Below are 21,230 nucleotides of genomic sequence, written 5' to 3'. Positions count from 1 at the left end.
ACCTGGTTGACTGCTGTGAGAGATGCTTCGTAGATCTCCTTACTCCACACGGAATGATACTGGCATACCGATACTCCTACATTCTAGACCCTCAGACCTGAGTATGCGTCAGTCTCAGATCCTGTGCATCACCTGTATGCGCCGGCGCAGAATCTCAGTAATCTACGTGACACCGATTAGCAATCAGCTTGTATCTCAAGGGAGGTGTGGGGAAGGCAAGTTGCGACTATGCGACAACAGTACGGCGGCTATACGGCGACTACCCGGCGACTAAACGGCGACTATACGATGACTATACGGTGAAAATGCCTTTAGTCTCCTACTCGGGCAGTATTCGGGACATAATCGCAAAACTCCAAAATGATGATAAATGCATCCAGTCAGGAAATGTAGGTCTTTAAATTGCCGTACTCCGATTGAATAATATTGTGGCAATTCGAACACAGGCTAACGGCTGCAGCGCCCAGATGGATGTGCACCTTGAGGGTGGGCATATTCACACCGGCAGCAGTCAGGTTAGGGAGTCTGGGCGATCATGGGGATACAGATCCACTATCGTTTAGAAAGGACCATACTTGTGCAGCATGTAGTATTCCAATCAAAGAAGCGTATTAATTGCATCTGACCCACATCCCGGGGTAAAAGAACAGCGTATCGAAATTCTGACCACCAATATCTTCCGTCTGTTCATTCGTGGAGCCCTATATCTGTATGTACCTCTGCCCAAGTCTCGGCTCGATTATAGTGCAAAGGAGGAGTGTCGGTTTTGATCGTCTCCACACACCTTGCGTCCGGCTTCCGCTGCAGATTTCCGAGTTAACATCATCATGACCTTCCTCCGGAGCCTCTTCCTCGGCATGATATCCAGCCTGTTCTTTTCCTATTGGCTGGATCTCTCTAGCCTGTACGCCTGTGTCATAATGGCTTTGGTTATGAATGCCAAAATGCTACCCCTAGGCCACACTGTATGACCCTTGCTTATTCCAATGCAAGTCAGTCGGAACTAATCTGCTAACCAAGCAAGTGCCGGGTTACCTTGCCCCTTGCCCAGATCCACCTACTGCCAGCGAGAAAACCGCCCCAGGCTCCTCCGCTCTTTGACCCGAGCACCGTGTCGTCGCACGCGTGCATCCTTGAATGTGACATTTACATACACAAGTCAAACAGCACATATCTGATAGACCTAGACGTCAGCCGCATGAAGCTAGTGGCTAAACTTTTGGCTTGGCCTCTGCGCCAGACTCGCAGCAAAGTCATGTTGGCCGGCGTCGATATATCATATCGCCGAGAGATCCCTCCACTGCGCGCTTACGATACGCGGTCATGCATTTTAACTTGGGATCGGAAGTGGATATACGTCGTGTCCTATCATATCCAAAGCGGGGCTGTAATAGAGAACGGGGAGAGGTGGGTGGAAGCACTGTTTGGCAAGGGTGAAGCAGAAGCCGCAAAGCATCTCATTTTTGCTGTTGCTATTTCCAAATTTGTGGCCAAGGCTGGGAGACGTACAATACCACCGGCACAGCTGCTCGAGCTTGGGGGATTCATTAACGCCACTGACTCGGGACAATCGGCGGGGAATAAATCAATCGAGGAGAGACGTGCTTTTGGCATGGATTTACTACTAGGTAAATGACATGTAATGCAAGGATAGTCAGCCTAGTGGAAATGAACGAAACAATATAGTCGACGGTATTACTCAATCAATGGACTTCCATGACAAACACAACTTGTGCTCCGAAGACAATGTGTAGATGATGATGGTGTCCTGAGTGTTTGCAAGGTCACTTTAAAATTTGTAGAAACATTCAATCGAGTTTACCTGTGTTGTTGACACCTCCATACCGATAGCCAAAGATGACGAGTGAGATAGGATTAGATGGGCTAACTATTATACATTCGAGGAGGGGTTCACTTGTCAAGTCCTGTCATAAAGTCACGTAGTATTGAACGACTTGATAGACAATAATTCAAGTATCATTAAAACTTTTAGTGCATTACCTTTTTACGCATTCATTTAGAGCGATGGTACCTGGAGTGAGTCTCCTCCAGTACCGAGGACATTTAGGTCTCTGCTGTCTGTGTAGCCCTATGGCTAACTAACACCGTGGAACTAGTTCTGAATACATATCCGTGAGGGATTTCTTGATTCAAATCGTAGAGTGATGCTGGATAACCCTCATACTTTATCCGAGAGCTTCCAACCACCAAGTTTTACTCTTGAGATGAAGAAGAGCAGACTACTTAATGCCTATCCGTGCGTCAAACGTCAGTCTCAGACACGCAGGATATTGAAGTAGGACGCATTAAGTAGGGGGCAATCCATTTCTAGAACTGTAAGGAATATACTAACCATTGTGACGCCCGCTGTGGCTATGAGCCCATCGAAACTATTGGTACTCTCTTTGATGAGACCGATTATCGGAACGCCAACTAGTGACCTGAGGGCGCGAACGACAATGTCAGTCTCATATATGATGACAAAGTGGGGATGTTTACATACCCTATTGCCATGAAAGAACATGCGATGCCCATCTTTACTCCGAGGTCGTGAACTTTACCCTTGGCCAGTGCAGCTACACAAGGGGATGCGAGGCTCATACAGCCACCACAACTGAGTCCATAGAAAGCGGCAAAGAATACAATGCCAGCGTAGTTAGGGTAGAAATTAAGCGGAAGCCAGATGACCAGCATAGCGATTGCCGACATCCCGCTGACTAAAGTCATTGTAGTAAGTGGACCGGCATAATCGGATAGCCAGCCTGGCAGAATGCGACCAAACACTATTATTTCATCAGTATACTGATCAGTTCTGGATCAAACGTGCTTGAAGTCAAAGTATGAAAGAACCCCCTACTTTGACCAGCATTTATAATGCTCAGCGTGTATTGAGAAAGGCTCAGACTTGTTCCCGTCTCTCGTGCCATCTCAGGCAAGTAGTTGAGGGGCGCGAGAAGACTGAACATGCAGAAGAAAACCCCTACAGCAAAGCAGGGCCAAGCCAGACCACCTGAACGCAGTGATCTGAGAACGCCCGATTTCTGGGCCTGCCTCTCCAAGTCTCCCGAGTCTAATGAGCCCGCTGCTGAAGGACCCTGGGACGCGACACCAGACTCAGCTTTAGACTCCTCTGATTGCGGTACCTCAATAGCAGCTGAGGGTTCCTCGGGGGCCTCTCGCTTCGCTTGTCTCCCCTTTGTCCTCCGAGACGGGAAGGGGCTTTCGCAAATGAGAACTCCAAACAGCATCCCCATACCTAATGGTAGTGCCGACCACTTGACGGCTGTAGGAAAATCATGTTGGTCAATGAGACGGGCCACCATGATGGGATAGATGACGCCACCGAAACCACCACCAGCACTGGCTACGCCAACTGCCAGGCCCCTCCTCGTCGAAAACCACTGGGTAACGCAGACGACACCCGAAAGCATCATGCCGCAGCAAGCAAAACCCAAGGCGAAGCCCTGGCATAGCAATATCTGCCAGTACTTGGTGCATAGACTGAGCAAGCCTATCGACGCGAGACCCAAACCAGCGGATGGTGCGGTGACGGATCTTATTCCATACCGATCAATGATGTATCCCGTAGGGAGGCAAGCCCCAAATATCAAGCATACGGCAACCGTCGTGATCCAGCCGAGAGTCTGAGACGGGTAGCCGGGGAGTAAAACGGTCTTGTAGTATAGCTGAAAAACACCACAACTGATTGCATGTCAGAAATTCCAAGTCAGTCTGCAACATTGCTGAAAATGGAGTTGTACTCACGCGCTTACGTATCCGTACGAGGATGACTGGAGGAGAAAGGAGCCCAGGACGTTGAGCCAACCCCTTGGACCGCCGTCTGGCGGCACGAAAACTGCCTTGACGCCACCATTTTCCGCCATAGTGATTGATGAAGGCTGAGTCGGTCGCTGAGAGTGTTGAAGCGGTGGTGTCGGTGGCTTGTAATGAGTTTAATATATATGATGACAAGTTTGTCGCGCCCAAAATGATTTATGACATCTAGACTAGGTCTACACTAGAACAAGTGGTTTTCTATGTGAAGTTTGCATGCAAAAAAGGACAGAATGTAGGAAATCTAGGTGAATGCTCGGTGCCCGACCAAAAGTAACCGTGCTCACCTCGTCAATCGGAGCTTTGACGGGAATATCTTGGAGATAACAGGCTGATTAGCCTAATCGGGTCTCAGTGTTGAGATTGGTAATACAGAGTAGGAGGAGGTCTCTGTCGGTGTGTTGGAAGAAGCCCCTTGCATTTGTGATAGTTGACTGGTTGGTTGTTTGGACGTAGGCTTGATTCGCAAAAGGCATAGCGCTGAACTTGCTTCATCTGTGATGGCTCAAACAGCCGAGCGTACACCAATTATATTCATGAATTGTGCGCAAAGAATTGAGATGGGCATAAGCACAACTTGTGAGGTGCAATGCATCATTCACATGGTCGTCTTTAATTATGCCAATACTAACGTGTAAATATCAACTCCAGCGAGAGCAAGATCTTTCTATGGAGTTCCTTTGGCAGTAGAAACATCCTGCTTTGGCCACGATAATTTGAAACATAAAATTTGAACATGACGGGGTTGTTTCAAGTAGACATCGGCATGGCGCTGATAGTGAGATGCAATAGGAAGACGACTAACCTAGACTTTTCGTGGGACAAACGCACCAATGCCTAACCTCCGTCCATTGATAAGAGTGGCGTTGATATTCGTTGCCGTTTTGAAACGTGCTTTTGCCCCCATGGCGGCAACGGTTACACCATAGGCGTGTTCACTTGACAGTCTGGCTGCAGCTTACGGGTTCGTGCCAGGGGTTTCAGCATAAGCTGCAGATGGCTTGATGTAGTGAACCCGGATAGCTCTTGTATAGCGCAAAGGATGTAAGTAAACGCCAAGCATACCCCGCGACGGGCCGCCCAACGTCACATTCCGGGCTTAATGTAGCCAAGCGTCAATGGTTCAGCTTTCTATCATTGGGCTTACCACAAAACTATCGACTACATGTGCGTCTTGATCATGTGCCGAGGCAATCATATCATAATCATATCATTGACACATCGTACAGTAGGTAACCTGCGGGCCGGCACCGGCGTGCAGCTCTCGCTTGTTGGCAGTCAAAGACATGTGCAGGTATGAATGCGTCAGTCCATTCCCGGTCCCCTTATAGATAGAAAGAAGATCTGATCCGGGACAGCCTTGTGATTAGCGGGATGGGGGAAAACCGCATTTTATTAGCATTCCGCATAACAGTTCTAGCTTGTTTGATTAAATAATTCAAGCGGACAATTGAGCCAACTCGGGATCAGCCCGTAATATGATCAACATGATCGACCTGCGCCCCGGATTGCGCGCGAATTCTTGTATCCACCATAGCCAGAAGCTTGAATCGGCCCCCGCTGTTATTGTGGGGGTGGCGACGCTAATATGCATCGTATGTACCTACATTAGTTACACCAGCTACTACATTGGCAGGCCATTTGCAAGGCATAACAATTGAATGGTTCGACGGACGGCACATGACGTATTCATCGCCAGGAGCGATGTAGGAGTACGTGTGTAGCTGGATCACTCGGCATGCAAGCCTCTTGTTAACCACCTCCATTCGATGTTGGTTGTTTCTTTTCTCCACATAAATGCTGCTGCTGTCATGTTCAAAACCACATGGTTATTATGGATTTACTTGCTCGTCTCCCCCCCAGTGAAGTATTCGCGCCAATGAGGGCCATGATAGGGCCACGGTAACCCAGTCTGGGAGGCAACTACGGAATAAAAACATTGCCAGGATTGCAATCCAAAGCACCCACAGAGCTGCATTTGCCCATGCTTTAGTGCTTAGACCCAAAAAGATATTTGGCCGCTTACTGACTTGAACCACACTTCTCAAGCTTGATCGTACCATTCTACACTCAAGTACGTGCTGCAATTAAATCTCAAGTGTGCGAATTCACCACCGGAGCAGTGAAAACAAGTGAACACAAAAGGACCTGGTCGACACTCTCCGCGAATAAACAGTCGAGAACTGCATGTGATCTATCACCTTCTGAACCCCTGCGTGTGGAGCAGGTAAGACGATAAGGTCGAGCGTGAGGAGTCCATACTGGATTGCAAGACTATTGCTGCCAAAAGTTCCAATAGCTGAACTAGCGGGACCGGAGGACCTTTTCAGAGGTGAAAACGACTGGCTGAAGGTCGACCTGGAGTATTACATGTAGCCTGCAATCCGAGAAGCACATCTGCACTTCACCCGACCACTCAACGTCGCGGATCGGTGGATCGGCCAAAGAGTGCCCGTGGGGTTTGCAGATCCGTCTCCATCTAGGCCAAGACCCGAGAATTACGCCATGTAAGAATCCGGGGTCTTACTGGCATCAGAACACCATCAGAAGAGGCTGAAGATAAGCTGTAATTGGTAGTAGTTATGTTCTTGCGAAATTCTACGAATGTACGTTTCATCCTTCATTTTGTGTCAAGCAAGATAAGCGAGACACGATACACTCATCTGGGAAATAAAAACACACAACTACAAGTACACGATGCATTGATTTCCTTACGTCATGACAACTAAGAGTGGCTCTAAACTCACATCTAATCCGCCGCTAAGCATCAGATATGGAATATACTGTCTGACATCTCGCTTATAATCCTGGTCGACTGGTCTTCTTCCTGGTAGATCACCCCGGAGGATTTGACTTGGCGGGAAACTGTGCGTACCGTAAGTCGTAGGAAGAGAGGGGCAGCAAGTCTGCTAAGCCTAGATCGAGTGATTATGAAGGGATTATCACAGACCATATGTTCGAGATTCACAGTCGATGGTGCTGCAGAGCGGCACGGCCAAAGGACAAGCTAACCTGCAACAAATGTCAGGGGTCAGAATGTTACCTTGACCCACTTCTATGTTTTCAGAATTTTGGACAATTGAGGTGTAGCCAATATCATAGTTGATGATAGCTCAATTGCTCCTCAGGTTATTGATATTATAAGATCAATTGAGCTATAACTCAAGCAGTTTGTGGAACTTTGCAATGGGGGTTAAATGGCGGGTTAACGCAAGTGGAAAGCTATAGTGGTTGCAATACGTTGAGAGGATCGGAGATATAATTCTAAAAACGTAATCCGAGTACTGGGATAAACACTGTCAATAGTGGGTGAAGCGTATAGTCTAGACCCTGGTCAGACGGATGTGACAGCCCTGGTATGGTCACGAGCTTTTGATGCAGAGATGTTTAATAGTACCATACAATCCAGTAAGCCATCAAGCAATATACATCCTGATTCAAGCCGGCATTTGACACTTTTGTATGCATGTCAGCTTATGACATATAAAGCAAGAATCGGAGGTAATGCAGACAAGGACTTTAGGAAAATCCTTTTCCTATCCATCTATACTGTGCATCACCAGATAAGTCGGATTGTCTAATGTGTGTTTCTTAAGTTCAATATAACACCGACATTGTTGTTCTCGCCGCAAAGTCATCGTCCGGCTTTCCACTGCGTGATGGAAAAACGCCGACGTCTGGCCTGCGACCCCTGCCACAAGGCCAAGATACGATGTTCTGGGGGCAACCCGTGCGAAAAGTGTCGAAGCCTGTCTGTGAAACCCCACCTCACGTTATATAGAGATGTGGCACAGTTGCTGACCATGAAGTTTTGGCAGTGATTTAGAATGTCAATATAGTTACATGGCCAGGATTGGCAAGCCGAGAGGCCGGCGAAACAACAAAACCCTCGAGAAACTCGCAGCGGCCGATCAAAATAACGCGCCGCAAAGCGAGCAAACAAATCATACAACCAGTCCGGATCCGATTGGCAATGCCCAAATCCAGGTTCCAATTGCGCCACAGGCTGGCTATACCGACAGACTGGGAGAGCCTAGCCCTCCTCTCCATACACCTCTCTACCCGGACATTGTGACCGTAAGCAGCATTCGTATATCGGACAAAGATGATAACTAAGACTTGTCTCACTCAGGACCACAACATAAACTCCTGGCTCATGACCGGTAGGATAAGAATTGTCCCACTGTAGCCAAGTCCATACAAAGCTAATTGTGTCCTCGAGCAATCCAGAACCACAGAGCGCTTCCACCATTGATACCTCGACAAAAGTTTTGGCCAGCTACCCGTCAGGGAACTTGGAGGTTGATTGGGCAGAGCCTGACTGGCAAACACTGCTGGTGGGGGGTGGGCATGCTCGGGGACCGCAGAAAGAGGCTGCTACGGACAGTGATTCCGACGACTTGTCACAGGTCGCCTCCCCCGAGCAGAGCGAACAGACAAATTGCACATGTTTAAGAAGGCTGACCAGCCTTCTTTGTGACCTTAATTACATAGAGCGACAGCAGGACGACATTATCTGCATGGATAAGACGCTTGACAGGTCGACTAAAGTATTGGCTTGCACCGACAAAGTACTGTCCTGTCAGTCCTGTCGACACAACTGCAAAGTCCTTCTGTTTACCGTAACGGTACTTCAGACAGTCTTGAACTGGATCAGGGTGGATCATAGTCGTGCCACGGGCGGTCGAGGCCTCCCCGCCATCCTATTCGGGAATTGGCAAGTGCCAGAGAACGATGCTCATTTAATTAAACGACTCCTGACCAGCCGGATCTTGGTCACTGGGGACTCCTTGGTCCATAGACTACGTCTGCGAGTGGACGAAATTGTCGTGCACTCGAGCAAGAGCGGACTAAACTATCAGTCCATGGATATCGAGTCGCTACAACAGGGTCTTTTGCGATTGAACACGTTATTGCGAGAACTTACAGGGCGAATACAGCCGCTAGATACTAATCTCATGGAAACTGTACGGAACGAGAGGTCTATAGAACCTATACTGACACACCCTACCATGTATCTATAACTAGAATAAAGTAGAATTCTAGAATGACTGAAGTCACATCATGATCAAAAGTCAAGACTTCCAGAATAACGGAGTAGTTCCAAGCTCAAATGAGCCGCAATGAGCCACATCCAGGGGTGAACCCTGCTTGATTATAACGGGTAATTACCGCTGCGGGAATCTGTGGCGGCATACAAGTCTTTTATGATATATTATGATTTGGTAAGAGACTGCGCCTCAGAGCAAAGATATTTTGTGAAATAGAAATTTCTTGTGAGCTGTACAATGCTTGTGGGACTTGTATAATGCCCACTGTAAGCCCACTGTGATGTGTACTAAACCAGCCACTAGCGGCATTTTAGACCTGGCTTTCAGGGGGCTTATTAGAAACGTGCAGCCCGAAAATTATCTCCATTACAGGAGGCTCATAGCGCTTATACCCCTCTATGGTCCCAAGGGACCAAACACAAGCTTTTGAGCCGACACATCCAAATGTCAAGAATGATAAGCGATGGATACTTGATTCGCTCCAGTTGGAATGATATCGAAATTCGCGAAAAACAAAAAGTACCATGTACTCAATATAGCCTTTAAATTCCAGGCTCTTTCCACGTTTCCCTGCCTAGAGTCGGTCCTCATGGACCTGTACTTTGTCGCTGTCAACCGTGTCAAACAACACATGCTCCCTCCTGGCTTTTGTACACAACGTGTCTAGAAAAAATGAATCTAATGACATCAATCGATGTTAATATCAAGTCCGAGGGCGAAAACACAAAAATGGGCCTTCCTTCTGCCCTGTAACATGATCTTTGAGAACATATCGCTCCGTGTTCATATCACTCGACTCGCCAGGTTCCTTGTCAAGGTCTGCTCTCCGAAAATCAAACCCCCAGAGCAAACGGGCCATGGTCAGCATGATTTGAGCAATGGCAAGAGGCTTTCCCACGCAGCTCCGCGGCCCAATGTTGAAAGGAAAATATGGCTGCCTGCCATCCGTCTTTTCAAGCCATCGCTCCGGCTTGAAGCTACCGGGATCCTCCCAGTTTCCCGGACTGTTCTGCATCGCGTAGATGCCGGCACCAACTTCACAGCCTTGGGGTATAAAGTCACCGCCGATCACAGCCCCGCTCGCCTCAACCTCGCGCCACAGCGGCCCACCACCGGGGGGTGATAGACGTAGTGACTCGTCTAAACAGGCGCGCAGGAATGCGCACGAGTTGAGCTTCGGCCCCAGCGAGATCTCATCTATGGATGTAAAGGTTGATCGTACCTCCTCCGCTGCACGGCGATAGGCATGACTTGAACCTGCAAGATAGTGGCTCAGCCCTGCCATGGCTGTGGATGAAGTGTCGGTGCCTAATGAACAATGTAAGTGCAAAGCTTCATCGGCCGGCTTAATATGGTCTTACCAGCCACAATGAAAGTCGCAGTCTCCGTGCTAAGTTCCTTGGGAGTCAGTGCTTCGCCTGTGTCAGGGTCCGTACACTTTTGTAAGAAAGAAAAAATATCTTTCCTGTCCGCACCGTCCTTGTGTAGGCGGTCCTTGAGCAATCTGCGAAGAAACACAACGAATTGTTGAGCTGCTTTGGCCGACCGTGGCAAAAGCCTGCGATCCAGATGACCAAAGGTCAGTTCTGGCGCCTGCCAGAGGACGCTTAACCGAATATTTGATTCTTCAATGGCTGGCACCACATAACGAAACTCGGACTCCTCGATGGTATGGTAGTCGGAGCCAAAAGACAGAGCTGTCATCAGGTCAAAAGTCAAATGAGTGACTGCGCCCTACGTTAGAAAATCCTCTCTTTGAAACTACCGGTAGAACAGTTACTTGCAGTGATGTGCCATGTTCTGCGGTTGCGTCCATTTCGCATCGGATACAGCAGGGCCGCCGACGAATTGACAGAATCTGTCGATTCTGGCAATCATATCCGGTTCAAAGAGCCGGAGGCTGCTCTCGGAAAACGCCTGACTGATGACACGTCTTCGCCGGGCGTGCTGCGCCTTGTCTGAGAGCGTCAAGGTGTTTGCGGCCTGAGACGACAGCACCTTGTATCCGTCAAACTTTTTCACGTGTGCTCCATGTCCATATATATCTGGCATAGGGTATTTGCGTCAGATAGCCGTTGCACAGAATTTTCATGTCTTACAAAAAAAGCACGCTGAAGATTGTCTCACCTCTAAGCCCCTGCGTAGTATTGAATAATACACGATTTGGAGCATAGCGCACACGGTCACCTGGAATCCCAAAGTCTTAGTCGTCGGTAACTTGTAAAATGCCCATCATGATGACTAACCGTATATCTGGTGACATCGTAGCACGTCAAGATGTATATCGCCTTTCCAGGCATGATACGCGCTATAAAAGTTTGTAAACTTGCTGAGAAATGGTCCTGGGTATTTCGCTAGAGGATGGAAGAAGATACGGTAGATGATACCGTAGAGAATCTAAAGAACTCTTATTAACTGACCATGAAATCTTGCAGCTTAAAGGGAAAGGGCCATCCGTACCAGGAGGATGCTGCAGCCAACCACTGCAGCAGCCGCGGCCCCAGCTGCGCCCAACAAATCTCGTAAACTTATTTTTTCGAGGTGCTGAAGCATGGTGAAGGAGGACAATGTGTGATCTCTGGCCCACAGCAATTTAGAAGGTTAGCGGTAGATGTGGTACTTTCGTCTGCAGCATGAATACCTCCCTCAGAGAGATTAACTCGTAATTTATTCATTCGGCCACAATGACTGCAGGACGCTCTGTATCGGTTTTCCTGGAGTGCCCAGGCGGGTTTACTTCGGTACATTCATTCCCCAGGGAAGCTCAGCCATTCCAAAGGCACATTTTCCCTGGTGCTAGCAACGTCATGAACATATCGACCGACTCTGATTCGATGTTCTTTTTTCCTATACCATGAAAAGTCCACAAATCATGATCCGGCGACAAATCGGTCGTTTTCGTAATGGAGGTCAATGATATCATGTTATGGAGTATAGACTCCGATTATCAGTGACGACCAATTTTGAGATCCACCGGTGACTAAACACTTTCTGCTTGGCAGCAACTCTCTCCGCCTTGGAATGAGTGCTCAAATGGATCTGCAACCTATGGCCCATCCAAGACTGCGCAGGCTAGCCGTTTATGGAAAGAGACCGATATATGATCAAGCATCTCTTGATACTGCCATGATACTTTATGTGGTCCTTGATAAAAATCAAGTATACTCAGCACTTGGGCCAAACTCTTAGTATACAGATAAGATTGGGTTCCCATTTAAATTCCACCTACATTGCATAATACCAGTGCGTAGTCAGTGTTACTGTGATTATTGTATCTTGAGTCCCTTATTCTCTCTGATCAACTTTCAGACTACGGAAGATGGGTCGCGAGGTCTTAATTCCTTCTCACGCCAAAGCCTTCGAGGCAGGATCACATACCAGTCGTGGCACAGTTCCACTTCAAGAAGAAACATCATGTTCCCCCGCTGTTCAAGAAAATGGCCCCTCCCAGTCCGAACCTGTCGCCATCATCGGCTTTGCGATGCGATTACCTGGCGGCATACATAGCAGCGACGATTTGTGGGAGTTTCTTTCCAGCAAGAAAAGTGCACTAGGCGACGTGCCTGAGAACCGGTTCAACATCAATGGCTTCTACGACCCAGCCGGAAGCCCGGGAACGATTCCCGTAAACAAGGGTTATTTCTTACAAGACGTCGAGCTCCAGCAGTTTGACACCAATGTTTTCCCCATTCCCAGGATGGAACTAGAGCGTCTTGACCCAGGACAGCGACAGCTACTGCAAGTGGCTTACGAGTGCCTGGAGAACGCAGGTGTGACCTCATGGCGCGGAAGCAGCATTGGCTGCTATATAGGTGAATTTGGGGAAGACTGGGCCGACGTATCTGCGCGGGAGACACAACACAGGGGGGGCTACCGCTGCACTGGATTAGGAGACTTTGCGTTTGCCAATAGGGTTTCGTACGAGCTGGACTTACATGGACCAAGGTAGGGTGCGCCCCAACGCATTCAAAATTAGCATTGTTGACTCCAACGATAGTGTAACTATCAAGACAGCATGCTCTTCGTCACTTGTCGGTCTTGATCTCGCGTGTAGAGCGGTTCAAAACGGACAATGCGATAGCGCACTGGTGGGCGGCACCAGTCTCATTTTTTCACCAACCACATATTTGGCTCTCAAGGACCAGGGAGTGCTTTCGCCGAATGGCCAATGTCGAAGCTTTGATGCCGCAGCAGATGGCTATGCACGCGGTGAAGCCGTAAATATGGTATTAGTCAAAAGGCTCAGTCACGCCCTGAGAGATAATGACCCCATCCGCGCTATTATACGAGGAACGGGTGTTAATATCGATGGAAAAACCAACGGAATGCTTACTCCCAGTCCTACTGCGCAAGCCGCTTTGATACGGCATACATACAAAGCTGCCGGCATTAAGGATTTATCTCAGACGGCTATTGTTGAGTGTCATGGTACCGGGACTCCAGTTGGTGATCCAATTGAGACAGAGGCCATTGCGCAATGCTTTGGTGACAAGGGAGTTGTCATTACATCGGTAGGTCAAGCCCTTTGTAATGCAGAACATGACTAACTTTTTGCGATTCCAGGTCAAGCCAAATCTCGGACATAGTGAAGCTGCCGCCGGGTTGACAAGTCTCATCAAGTGTATTTTGGCACTGGAACATAATCAGGTCCTCCCAAACATCAACTTTGAGAAACCAAATCCAAAGAGTGAGTAGGATACACAGCGTCTTTTGCAGACAGACAGACTTATTTTGCCAGTTCCTTTCGAGAAGTGCAAGCTTCATGTACCAACAGAGGTGGAGTCTTGGCCCAAAGACCGTGCAGAAAGAGTCAGTGTGAACTCTTTCGGGATAGGGGGTGTCAATGCTCATGTAGGTTCAAACATGCGCAGGATTGCTCGAGTTGGGATTTTACGTATGCTTACGAGTTCAGGTTATTCTCGAATCACCCCGCCAATTTGGCATAGAAGGCAAACTGAACAGTCGCAGACTAGTCAATAGTGAGCCCATCAACGGTGTTAACAAGAATGGAGATGCCACGAGTGGTATTCAAATTGACGGCACTCACACCAATGGGAATCATACCAGCGGGACTCACACCAATGGGAATCACACTAATGGGACTCATACTAATGGGGCTCATACCAATGGAACCCATATCAATGGAGCTCATACAAATGGTACTCATACAGACGGGACTAATGTCAATGGGACCCATGTCAGCAACATTCAGCCCAAGATCAATGGACACAAGCACGATCCAAGAAGCGTGTTATTGTTCTCGGCTCATGACGCAGACTCACTGGACAACCAGATTGATGAGTATCGGAAATACACGGAGAGTCACAGCACGTCGCTTTCTGATTTGGCATACACTTTAGCGTTCAGGCGAGAACGCAAGCCACATCGCGCTTACATAGTGACAGACGACGCGTCCAATTTGGGAGCTGTCTCTGACAAGCAAGTTGCAGAGGAAACAGCCCCTCGCATTGCGTGGGTCTTTACCGGCCAGGGAGCACAATGGCCTGAGATGGGCGCAGACTTGATCGACAGCAACGCCACATTCCGGGCAACAATTCGGAAGCTGGATGAATTTTTGCGGACACTCAAACCACCACTTCCTTGGACAATTGAGGGTAAGTGATACAGTGTTTCCCCCAAAACAGGGAAAGAGACAATGAGCTTATATCATCTTCAGATGAACTGCGAAAAGGCAAAGATACCAGCCGCGTTCATCGAGCCGAACTGGGCCATCCAACGTGCGTCGCTTTGCAGATTGCCCTGGTTGACGTCTTGAGATCCTGGGGTATCGTACCAGACTTTGTCCTGGGACACTCATCAGGCGAAACAGCTGCTGCGTATGCCAGTGGTGCCCTTACGGCCGAGGCTGCCATGTACACGGCAACGCGTCGTGGTATCAGCAACGTGTCATCTGAGCGAAAAGGATCCATGGCTGCTGTGGGACTGGGCAAGGACGAAGTCGAACCCTATTTGCTGCCTGGTGTGGACATTGCCTGTGAGAACAGCCAATGTAGCGTTACCTTGTCCGGAGACACGGATGGGGTCGAAGCAGTTCTCAAGTCACTTAAAGAGGACAAACCAGAGGCATTTGCACGCATGCTCCGAGTTGAGAAAGCATTCCACTCTCGTCAGTCAATTCTCTCCCCATGAAATAACAATGCAATGGACTGCCTACTGACACTATCAATCATTTAGATCATATGCGAGAATACGGACCTTCGTATGAAGACCAACTCAAATCATTTGTTCACAGTGTTGAGCCCGAGATACCTTTTTACTCCTCCGTAACAGGCAAACGTCTCACGGGCGATGGAGAACTTGCGGCATCGTATTGGCGTGCAAACATGGAAAACCCCGTCCTTTTCAATTCGGCGCTTCGCTCAGCACTTGGAGACGAAACTGGAAAAGTCCTCTTGGTTGAAATTGGGCCGCATCCGGCATTGGCTGGACCAATTGGTCAAATCCTCAGGGATATTGGTCGATCGGATATCCACATCGGTACACTTGTCAGAGGCAAAGGCGGTCTTGAGAGCCTTCTACATGTCGCCGGCAAGCTGTACCAGCATTCCGCCGAGTTTGACATCTCGGCCATTTGCCCGCCAGGTACAGTCGTGAAGGATCTGCCCCGGTACTCGTGGAAACAGGATACCAGTCACTGGGGAGAGCCGCGGGTTTCTCGTGACTGGCGGTTCCGAGAACACCCACCCCACGCTCTTCTCGGGAACAGGGTAACAGAGATGGCGAGCCAATCATCATGGAGGAAAGTTCTAGCCCTCGAAGATGCGCTTTGGCTGACTGGCCACGAAGTGAACGGCGACGTTGTGTTCCCTGCCGCAGGATACATTGCCATGATTGGTGAAGCACTCCGGCAATTGTCTGGGGAGACAACATACAGCTTGAAAAACATTCGTATCGCTTCAGCGAGGGTCCTCGAGATGGACAAGCCAACGGAACTTGTCACAAGTCTGAAGCCCATTTCAGACACCTCTGACAGTTCGCCGTGGTATGAGTTTACCATCACCTCATCTGACGGGACCGGATGGGTCAAGAATTGTTACGGCCAGGCCATGGCATCAGTAGACAAGTCGCTCTATCTCGACGCTTCCCTCCAACGTACGACTTCATTCCCACGAATTGTGGGCGAAAAGGACTGGTATCAAGTTCTCAGACGGGTGGGCTTCAACTACACGGGATTGTTTGAGGGAATGTCATCCGTTTCGGCCGCTACAACGTCGAGCGAAGCCAAGGCCACGGTGGCAGCGCAGGCTCAGGGGATGGCTGCTGATGACGCAAGGTGCGCAACGTACACTTTGCATCCTGCAGTCATTGATCAGTGCTTCCAACTATTTACCGTCGCCGCTTGTCACGGGCTCCGGCGCAACACGAGCCAACTCGCTGTGCCGACCTTTATTGAACAAATGGTGGTCTCTCCCAGCGCCATAAGTCTAGACGTCACAGCAAGGATCAACAAACTAGAAGAGTCAGGATCCTGGACTGGGGATCTCGTGGCCTGCAGTGATGCAGGCCCGGTTTTGAGCCTGAAAGGGATGCGAACCTCTGTTCTCACAAAAGGCCCGACAGAAGACCAAGTTCCCGTCATTTCGCAACTGGAATGGAAACCGCACAGTGATTTCGTCGGCCTCGAAAATGGTCTGCATCCACGTGCGCCAAGACTGAGGGAATGGCCTCTATTAGAGGAGCTCATCATGCTGTGCAGTTTTGACCATTTGGAACAGGTCAAGCCGACTGAGCATACTCCGGAGCATTTGATCAAGGCCCTCGACTGGATGAAACTGCACACAGACCAGTATCAGTCTGGAGCCAATGTGCTTATTTCCAGAGACCTGGCCATCCAAGACATGACACAGGAACAGCGACTCGCCAGGATCAATGCCATAGTGGCTGAACTCTCAGACTCTCCAGATGCTGTTTTCTCCACCGCAGTCTACCGCCTGTTTAAGGAGGCACCTGCTCTTTTTTCAGGCGAAGCGCACGCCCTACATATCCTTTTGCGAGACAATGTGCTCAGCGAATTCTACGATGCCATGTCGTTCGACTCGGCCGACGCGATACGGCTCATGGCCAACACGAATCCCCATCTGAGAGTTCTGGAAATCGGTGCAGGAACCGGTGGCACTACAGCCAGAGTACTTGAGGCGCTAACATCATCCTTTGGGGAGCGCCTTTACAGCCTCTATTCATATACCGATATCTCGGCCGGTTTCATGACGGCGGCCAGGGAGAGGTTCGCCAGCGCGGCAGGCATTGAATATGGTGTCCTAGATATCACAAAAGATCCTGCCAAGCAAGGATTTGATCTTGGAACCTATGACCTAGTCATCGGAGCTAATGTAGGTTTCTCCCATAATACGACCAGTGTTATCCTATTGTATCAACTACAAGGCTAATTATCACCCTTTTAGGTCCTCCATGCTACCCCTTGCCTGAATACCACCCTTCGCAATGCGATTAGTCTGCTTAGCCCCGGTGGCCGCTTGTTTCTTGAAGAGCTCTGCCCTGGTGAGTAATTGCATGTCTTGACTGTACTCTGACCTATCTAATTTTGCTCAGATTCCATGTTCATGAACTATGTCATGGTAAGTTATCAACACTTGAGTCCACGTCATACTTTGGAGGCGGTCGATACACATCAGTCATCTCTTCATCTGCCCTCATTCCACCTTCCACTTCTCTTTGCCATCGACTGTGGAAATTTGAACTGATTGGAGTGTTTGTATAGGGTTTCCTCTCCGGCTGGTGGCTTGGAGCCGATGATGGACGTGTCAATCAGCCATGGGTCTCACCGGAACGCTGGACTAAAGAACTGGTCAATGCAGGGTTCCAGGAGCCTGAAGCCATTGTACTCGATTCTGCTGCCCCATATCACCTCAATGCTGGCATCATAGCCTCACGGGCGGCCCGGAGAAGTACACCACCCATGGTGGCCCTGCTCTGCTATGCTGTTGATGGGCCTTACGTTGAAGAGATGCAGCGCAGTCTTGCTGCGTTCGACGTGGCTGTTGAGACCTGCATCTTTGGCGAGCCTCTACCCGCCTGTGATACCATCTCCCTTCTCGATGTCCAAGAGCCCGCTATCCACAATATGTCCGAAGAGACATTCGAGACTATAGTGGGATACTTTGGACCACACAAGGAAAGGCTCTTCTGGGTAACCCAGGCGTCCCAGGTCAACTGCGAAGACCCCAGGGCGGCAATGGTGCTCGGTCTCGCCAGAACAGCTCGCAATGAACATTCGAGAGACTTGTTCACCATTGAAATTGGCAATAACACGACAACTCCTATTGCCGCAGAGGGCATAACGGATATCATGCGCAGAGCTCACAACCCCGAGTTGAATCCCAAATCTATGGATCCCGACTACGAATACGCCATAGATGAAGGCGAAATCCTTGTTCCACGACTCCACTGGCAGACAGCGCCTCGTGCATACGCAGAAACCAACGAAGAGGGGAGCCACGGGGGCAAACTGAAACAGCTGACCATGACGACACCAGGCCTGCTGCATACCATGATGTGGAGAGACGCTGAAATCAAAAGCCCCAAGGATGATGAGATTCTTGTCGAGACGAGAGCAGTCGGCCTCAACTTTCGAGTGAGTAACCTCTATGTTGAACAGTATCAGGTATACTAACTGATTTCAGGATGTGGTACTCGCCCTTGGAATAGTTGAAGGCAATCCCAGCGAGATGGGTTTTGAAGCCAGCGGCATCGTTCGAGCGGTAGGCCCGGGGGTTCAGCGCTTCTCTGTCGGCGATCGCGTCGTTTTTCTGAGCGACGGTTGCTTTGCTACGCACCTTACCTTGCAAGAGTCCCTGTGTGTCAAGCTGGACGACACCATGAGTTTCATTGAAGGAGCTACGGTGCCGTGCGTTTACGCTACGGCTCTCATGGCGTTGATGAATACGTCAAATCTGCGACGAGGACAGGTGAGTAACTGACCTATCCCTGGTGGCAACTGGCTGGAAACTTACCAGATATGTAGTCCATTCTCATTCATGCGGCTTGTGGTGGTGTCGGACTAGCTGCAGTACAAATAGCACAGCTAATCGGCGCCGAGGTAAGTGCTGTCCATTTTGGATCTTTGACTTGACAGACCTGCTAATCTCATCAACAGGTGTACTGCACCGTGGGGAGCGAATCAAAGCGAGCGCACCTCTTGGATAATTACGGCATTGACGCAAGTCACGTATTTACTTCGCGTGACGCATCGTTCCTACCAGGAGTGATGCGCGCAACCAACAATCGCGGCGTTGACGTTGTGCTAAACTCGCTATCAGGGGATCTTCTACACGCGTCATGGAAGTGCGTGGCAGAATTCGGAATCATGGTCGAGATTGGAAAGCGAGACTTCCAACGACGAGCGCAGCTGGCCATGGAAACGTTCGAGGCGAACCGGACATTCGTCGGCCTGGACTTGCGCGGGCTGTCGCTGTCTCGTCCCGAAAGGGCTGTGCAGCTATTGGAACGCTCTATCGAGTTGATCCGCTCAGGCGCTCTCAAGGGCCCAACCATCTCCCAGGTCTTCCCAGCTGCCAAGATTCAAGACGCATACAGGACCATGCAGACGGCCAAGCACATTGGCAAGATAGTCATTGAGATGCCAAAGGACCTGCTGGAGCTGACTCAAGAGCAAGAGGACAAGTCAATGCTTGAGTCTTCCAAGCCGGCGCCAAGTTTCCGTTCAGACCGCAGCTATCTGCTCGTTGGTGGCTTGGGTGGCTTGGGACGAGCTGTCGCTACATGGATGGTCGAACATGGTGCTCGAAATCTTGTGTTCCTTTCCCGGTCTGCCCAAGAAGGGCCTGAATTGCAAAGTTTCCTGGAGGATCTACGGTCTCAGGGCTGCAAGGTACTGTTGGTTGCGGGCAGTGTGAGCAGCATGGATGATGTACAAAGTGCTGTTGACAAGGCTACTGCCATCCAGCCCGTGGCGGGAGTCATAAATCTGTCCATGGTCTTGAGGGATGCCGGGCTTTCTGAGATGACTTTTTCAGACTGGACCACAGCCGTGGAGCCCAAGGTCAAGGGGACATGGAATCTACATGATGCCACTGCGTCGTCCCCCTTGGACTTTTTCCTATTATTCTCATCCCAGAGTGGTTTGATAGGCCTCTGGGGTCAAGCCAACTACGCAGCAGCCAATACCTTCCTTGACGCTTTTGTTCAATACCGGCACCGAAATGGTCTTGCGGCTTCCGTCATTGACGTTGGTCTCATGGGAGATGTGGGCTATGTCGCCGGCAATCAGGACATACTGCAGAGCCTGGAGAGGACGGGGATGTACGTATTGCAAGAACAGCATCTGCTCGACGCAATCACCCTAGCTCTCAAGAGATCCCACCCCCCGCAGGTATCTACTGGAAAGAATACCCATCGAAGCGTCGGACAGGTGGTACTTGGGCTCAACATTACCAAGCCGATATCCTCTCCCACAACTCGAGTTTCCTGGAAGCGTGACGCCCGCATGAGTATCTACCACAACTTGGAACAATCCGCCGAGACGTCCAACAGCAGCAGCACGCCCGGAAGTAAACCATTGAAGAGTCTCCTCGAACCCGGGCAGTCCGAAGATGAAAGGACAGGCATCATTGCCAAGGCACTTGCTGGAGCGCTTGCCAATTTCCTGATCAAAGATGAGGACAGCTTTGCTCTTGACCGACCCCTGGAAAGTCTTGGCATGGACTCATTAGTTGCCATGGAGGTGCGCAACTGGATCCGACAGCAGATTGGTGTCGAGACCAGCACCTTTACTATTGTCCAGAGCCCGTCCTTGACGCACCTGGGGAATCATCTCAGACAGGCCTTGGACAATGAAAGCAAGGAATGAAGATGATGTGATCGGGTGAATGCTTATCTCGGGCTTCCTGTCTTGTGCTCAGCGTCCGGAGGGTAGGCATGTGACGTTGAGATTGTCAAATATAAGGGGTTATGGTAATCGGCGAAGGGAGTTATCGGTCTTGCTTCGGGAATGATATGAAATGCAAGTTCCTGCATCTCTGTGTGGCTTGCATCCCAGCACATGACCAATACACACTACATGCAACCAAATGCTACTTTTCAAATGTATATGTGCTTTGACGCAAGATAATCGGTGTTTACGGGTTCAGTCCTGGGTACCTGCTAGGGAGAAGGAAGGGAATCTACCGATGATTAATAGTTTTGTCTAGAGTTTAGCGGTCTGTCGGTATGGCCCGTACGTCCCGTGGAAGTAGAATTTTCAGACTTTGTTTACAATTTGATACAGATAAATACCCTTTATGGCTTATGCCTTGATGTCAAAATTCGAGGACTTTTGACAGCACAAAACCTAATGTCTTGGTCCTA

General features: G+C 49.6%; 3 protein-coding genes across 3 annotated transcripts; 1 reads left to right on the top strand and 2 right to left on the bottom strand.

Moving 5' to 3' along the window:
• Nucleotides 1-2,275: 2,275 nt before the first annotated feature.
• Nucleotides 2,276-3,884, bottom strand: PFICI_02667 (uncharacterized protein; the record flags this gene model as incomplete). The annotated part of the gene is made up of 4 exons (XM_007831248.1): nucleotides 2,276-2,441; nucleotides 2,504-2,783; nucleotides 2,858-3,702; nucleotides 3,766-3,884. 4 exons carry the CDS (start codon nucleotides 3,882-3,884, stop codon nucleotides 2,276-2,278), a joined length of 1,410 nt encoding a protein of 469 aa, XP_007829439.1.
• Nucleotides 3,885-9,588: 5,704 nt separating this feature from the next.
• Nucleotides 9,589-11,438, bottom strand: PFICI_02666 (uncharacterized protein; the record flags this gene model as incomplete). The annotated part of the gene is made up of 6 exons (XM_007831247.1): nucleotides 9,589-10,193; nucleotides 10,247-10,619; nucleotides 10,716-10,930; nucleotides 11,013-11,072; nucleotides 11,132-11,282; nucleotides 11,346-11,438. The coding sequence occupies 6 exons, from the start codon at nucleotides 11,436-11,438 to the stop codon at nucleotides 9,589-9,591; spliced, it is 1,497 nt and encodes a 498-aa protein (XP_007829438.1).
• Nucleotides 11,439-12,204: 766 nt separating this feature from the next.
• Nucleotides 12,205-20,733, top strand: PFICI_02665 (uncharacterized protein; the record flags this gene model as incomplete). Its single annotated transcript, XM_007831246.1, has 13 exons — nucleotides 12,205-12,830; nucleotides 12,883-13,396; nucleotides 13,449-13,572; nucleotides 13,624-13,736; nucleotides 13,798-14,500; nucleotides 14,563-15,012; nucleotides 15,081-17,236; nucleotides 17,309-17,405; nucleotides 17,457-17,482; nucleotides 17,626-18,498; nucleotides 18,548-18,832; nucleotides 18,889-18,963; nucleotides 19,021-20,733. 13 exons carry the CDS (start codon nucleotides 12,205-12,207, stop codon nucleotides 20,731-20,733), a joined length of 7,755 nt encoding a protein of 2,584 aa, XP_007829437.1.
• Nucleotides 20,734-21,230: the final 497 nt, after the last annotated feature.

This window comes from Pestalotiopsis fici (assembly GCF_000516985.1).
Source record: "Pestalotiopsis fici W106-1 unplaced genomic scaffold PFICI_Scf_2, whole genome shotgun sequence".
Classification (NCBI taxonomy): domain Eukaryota; kingdom Fungi; phylum Ascomycota; class Sordariomycetes; order Amphisphaeriales; family Sporocadaceae; genus Pestalotiopsis; species Pestalotiopsis fici.
This window is presented reverse-complemented; position numbering and strand designations above follow the sequence as displayed.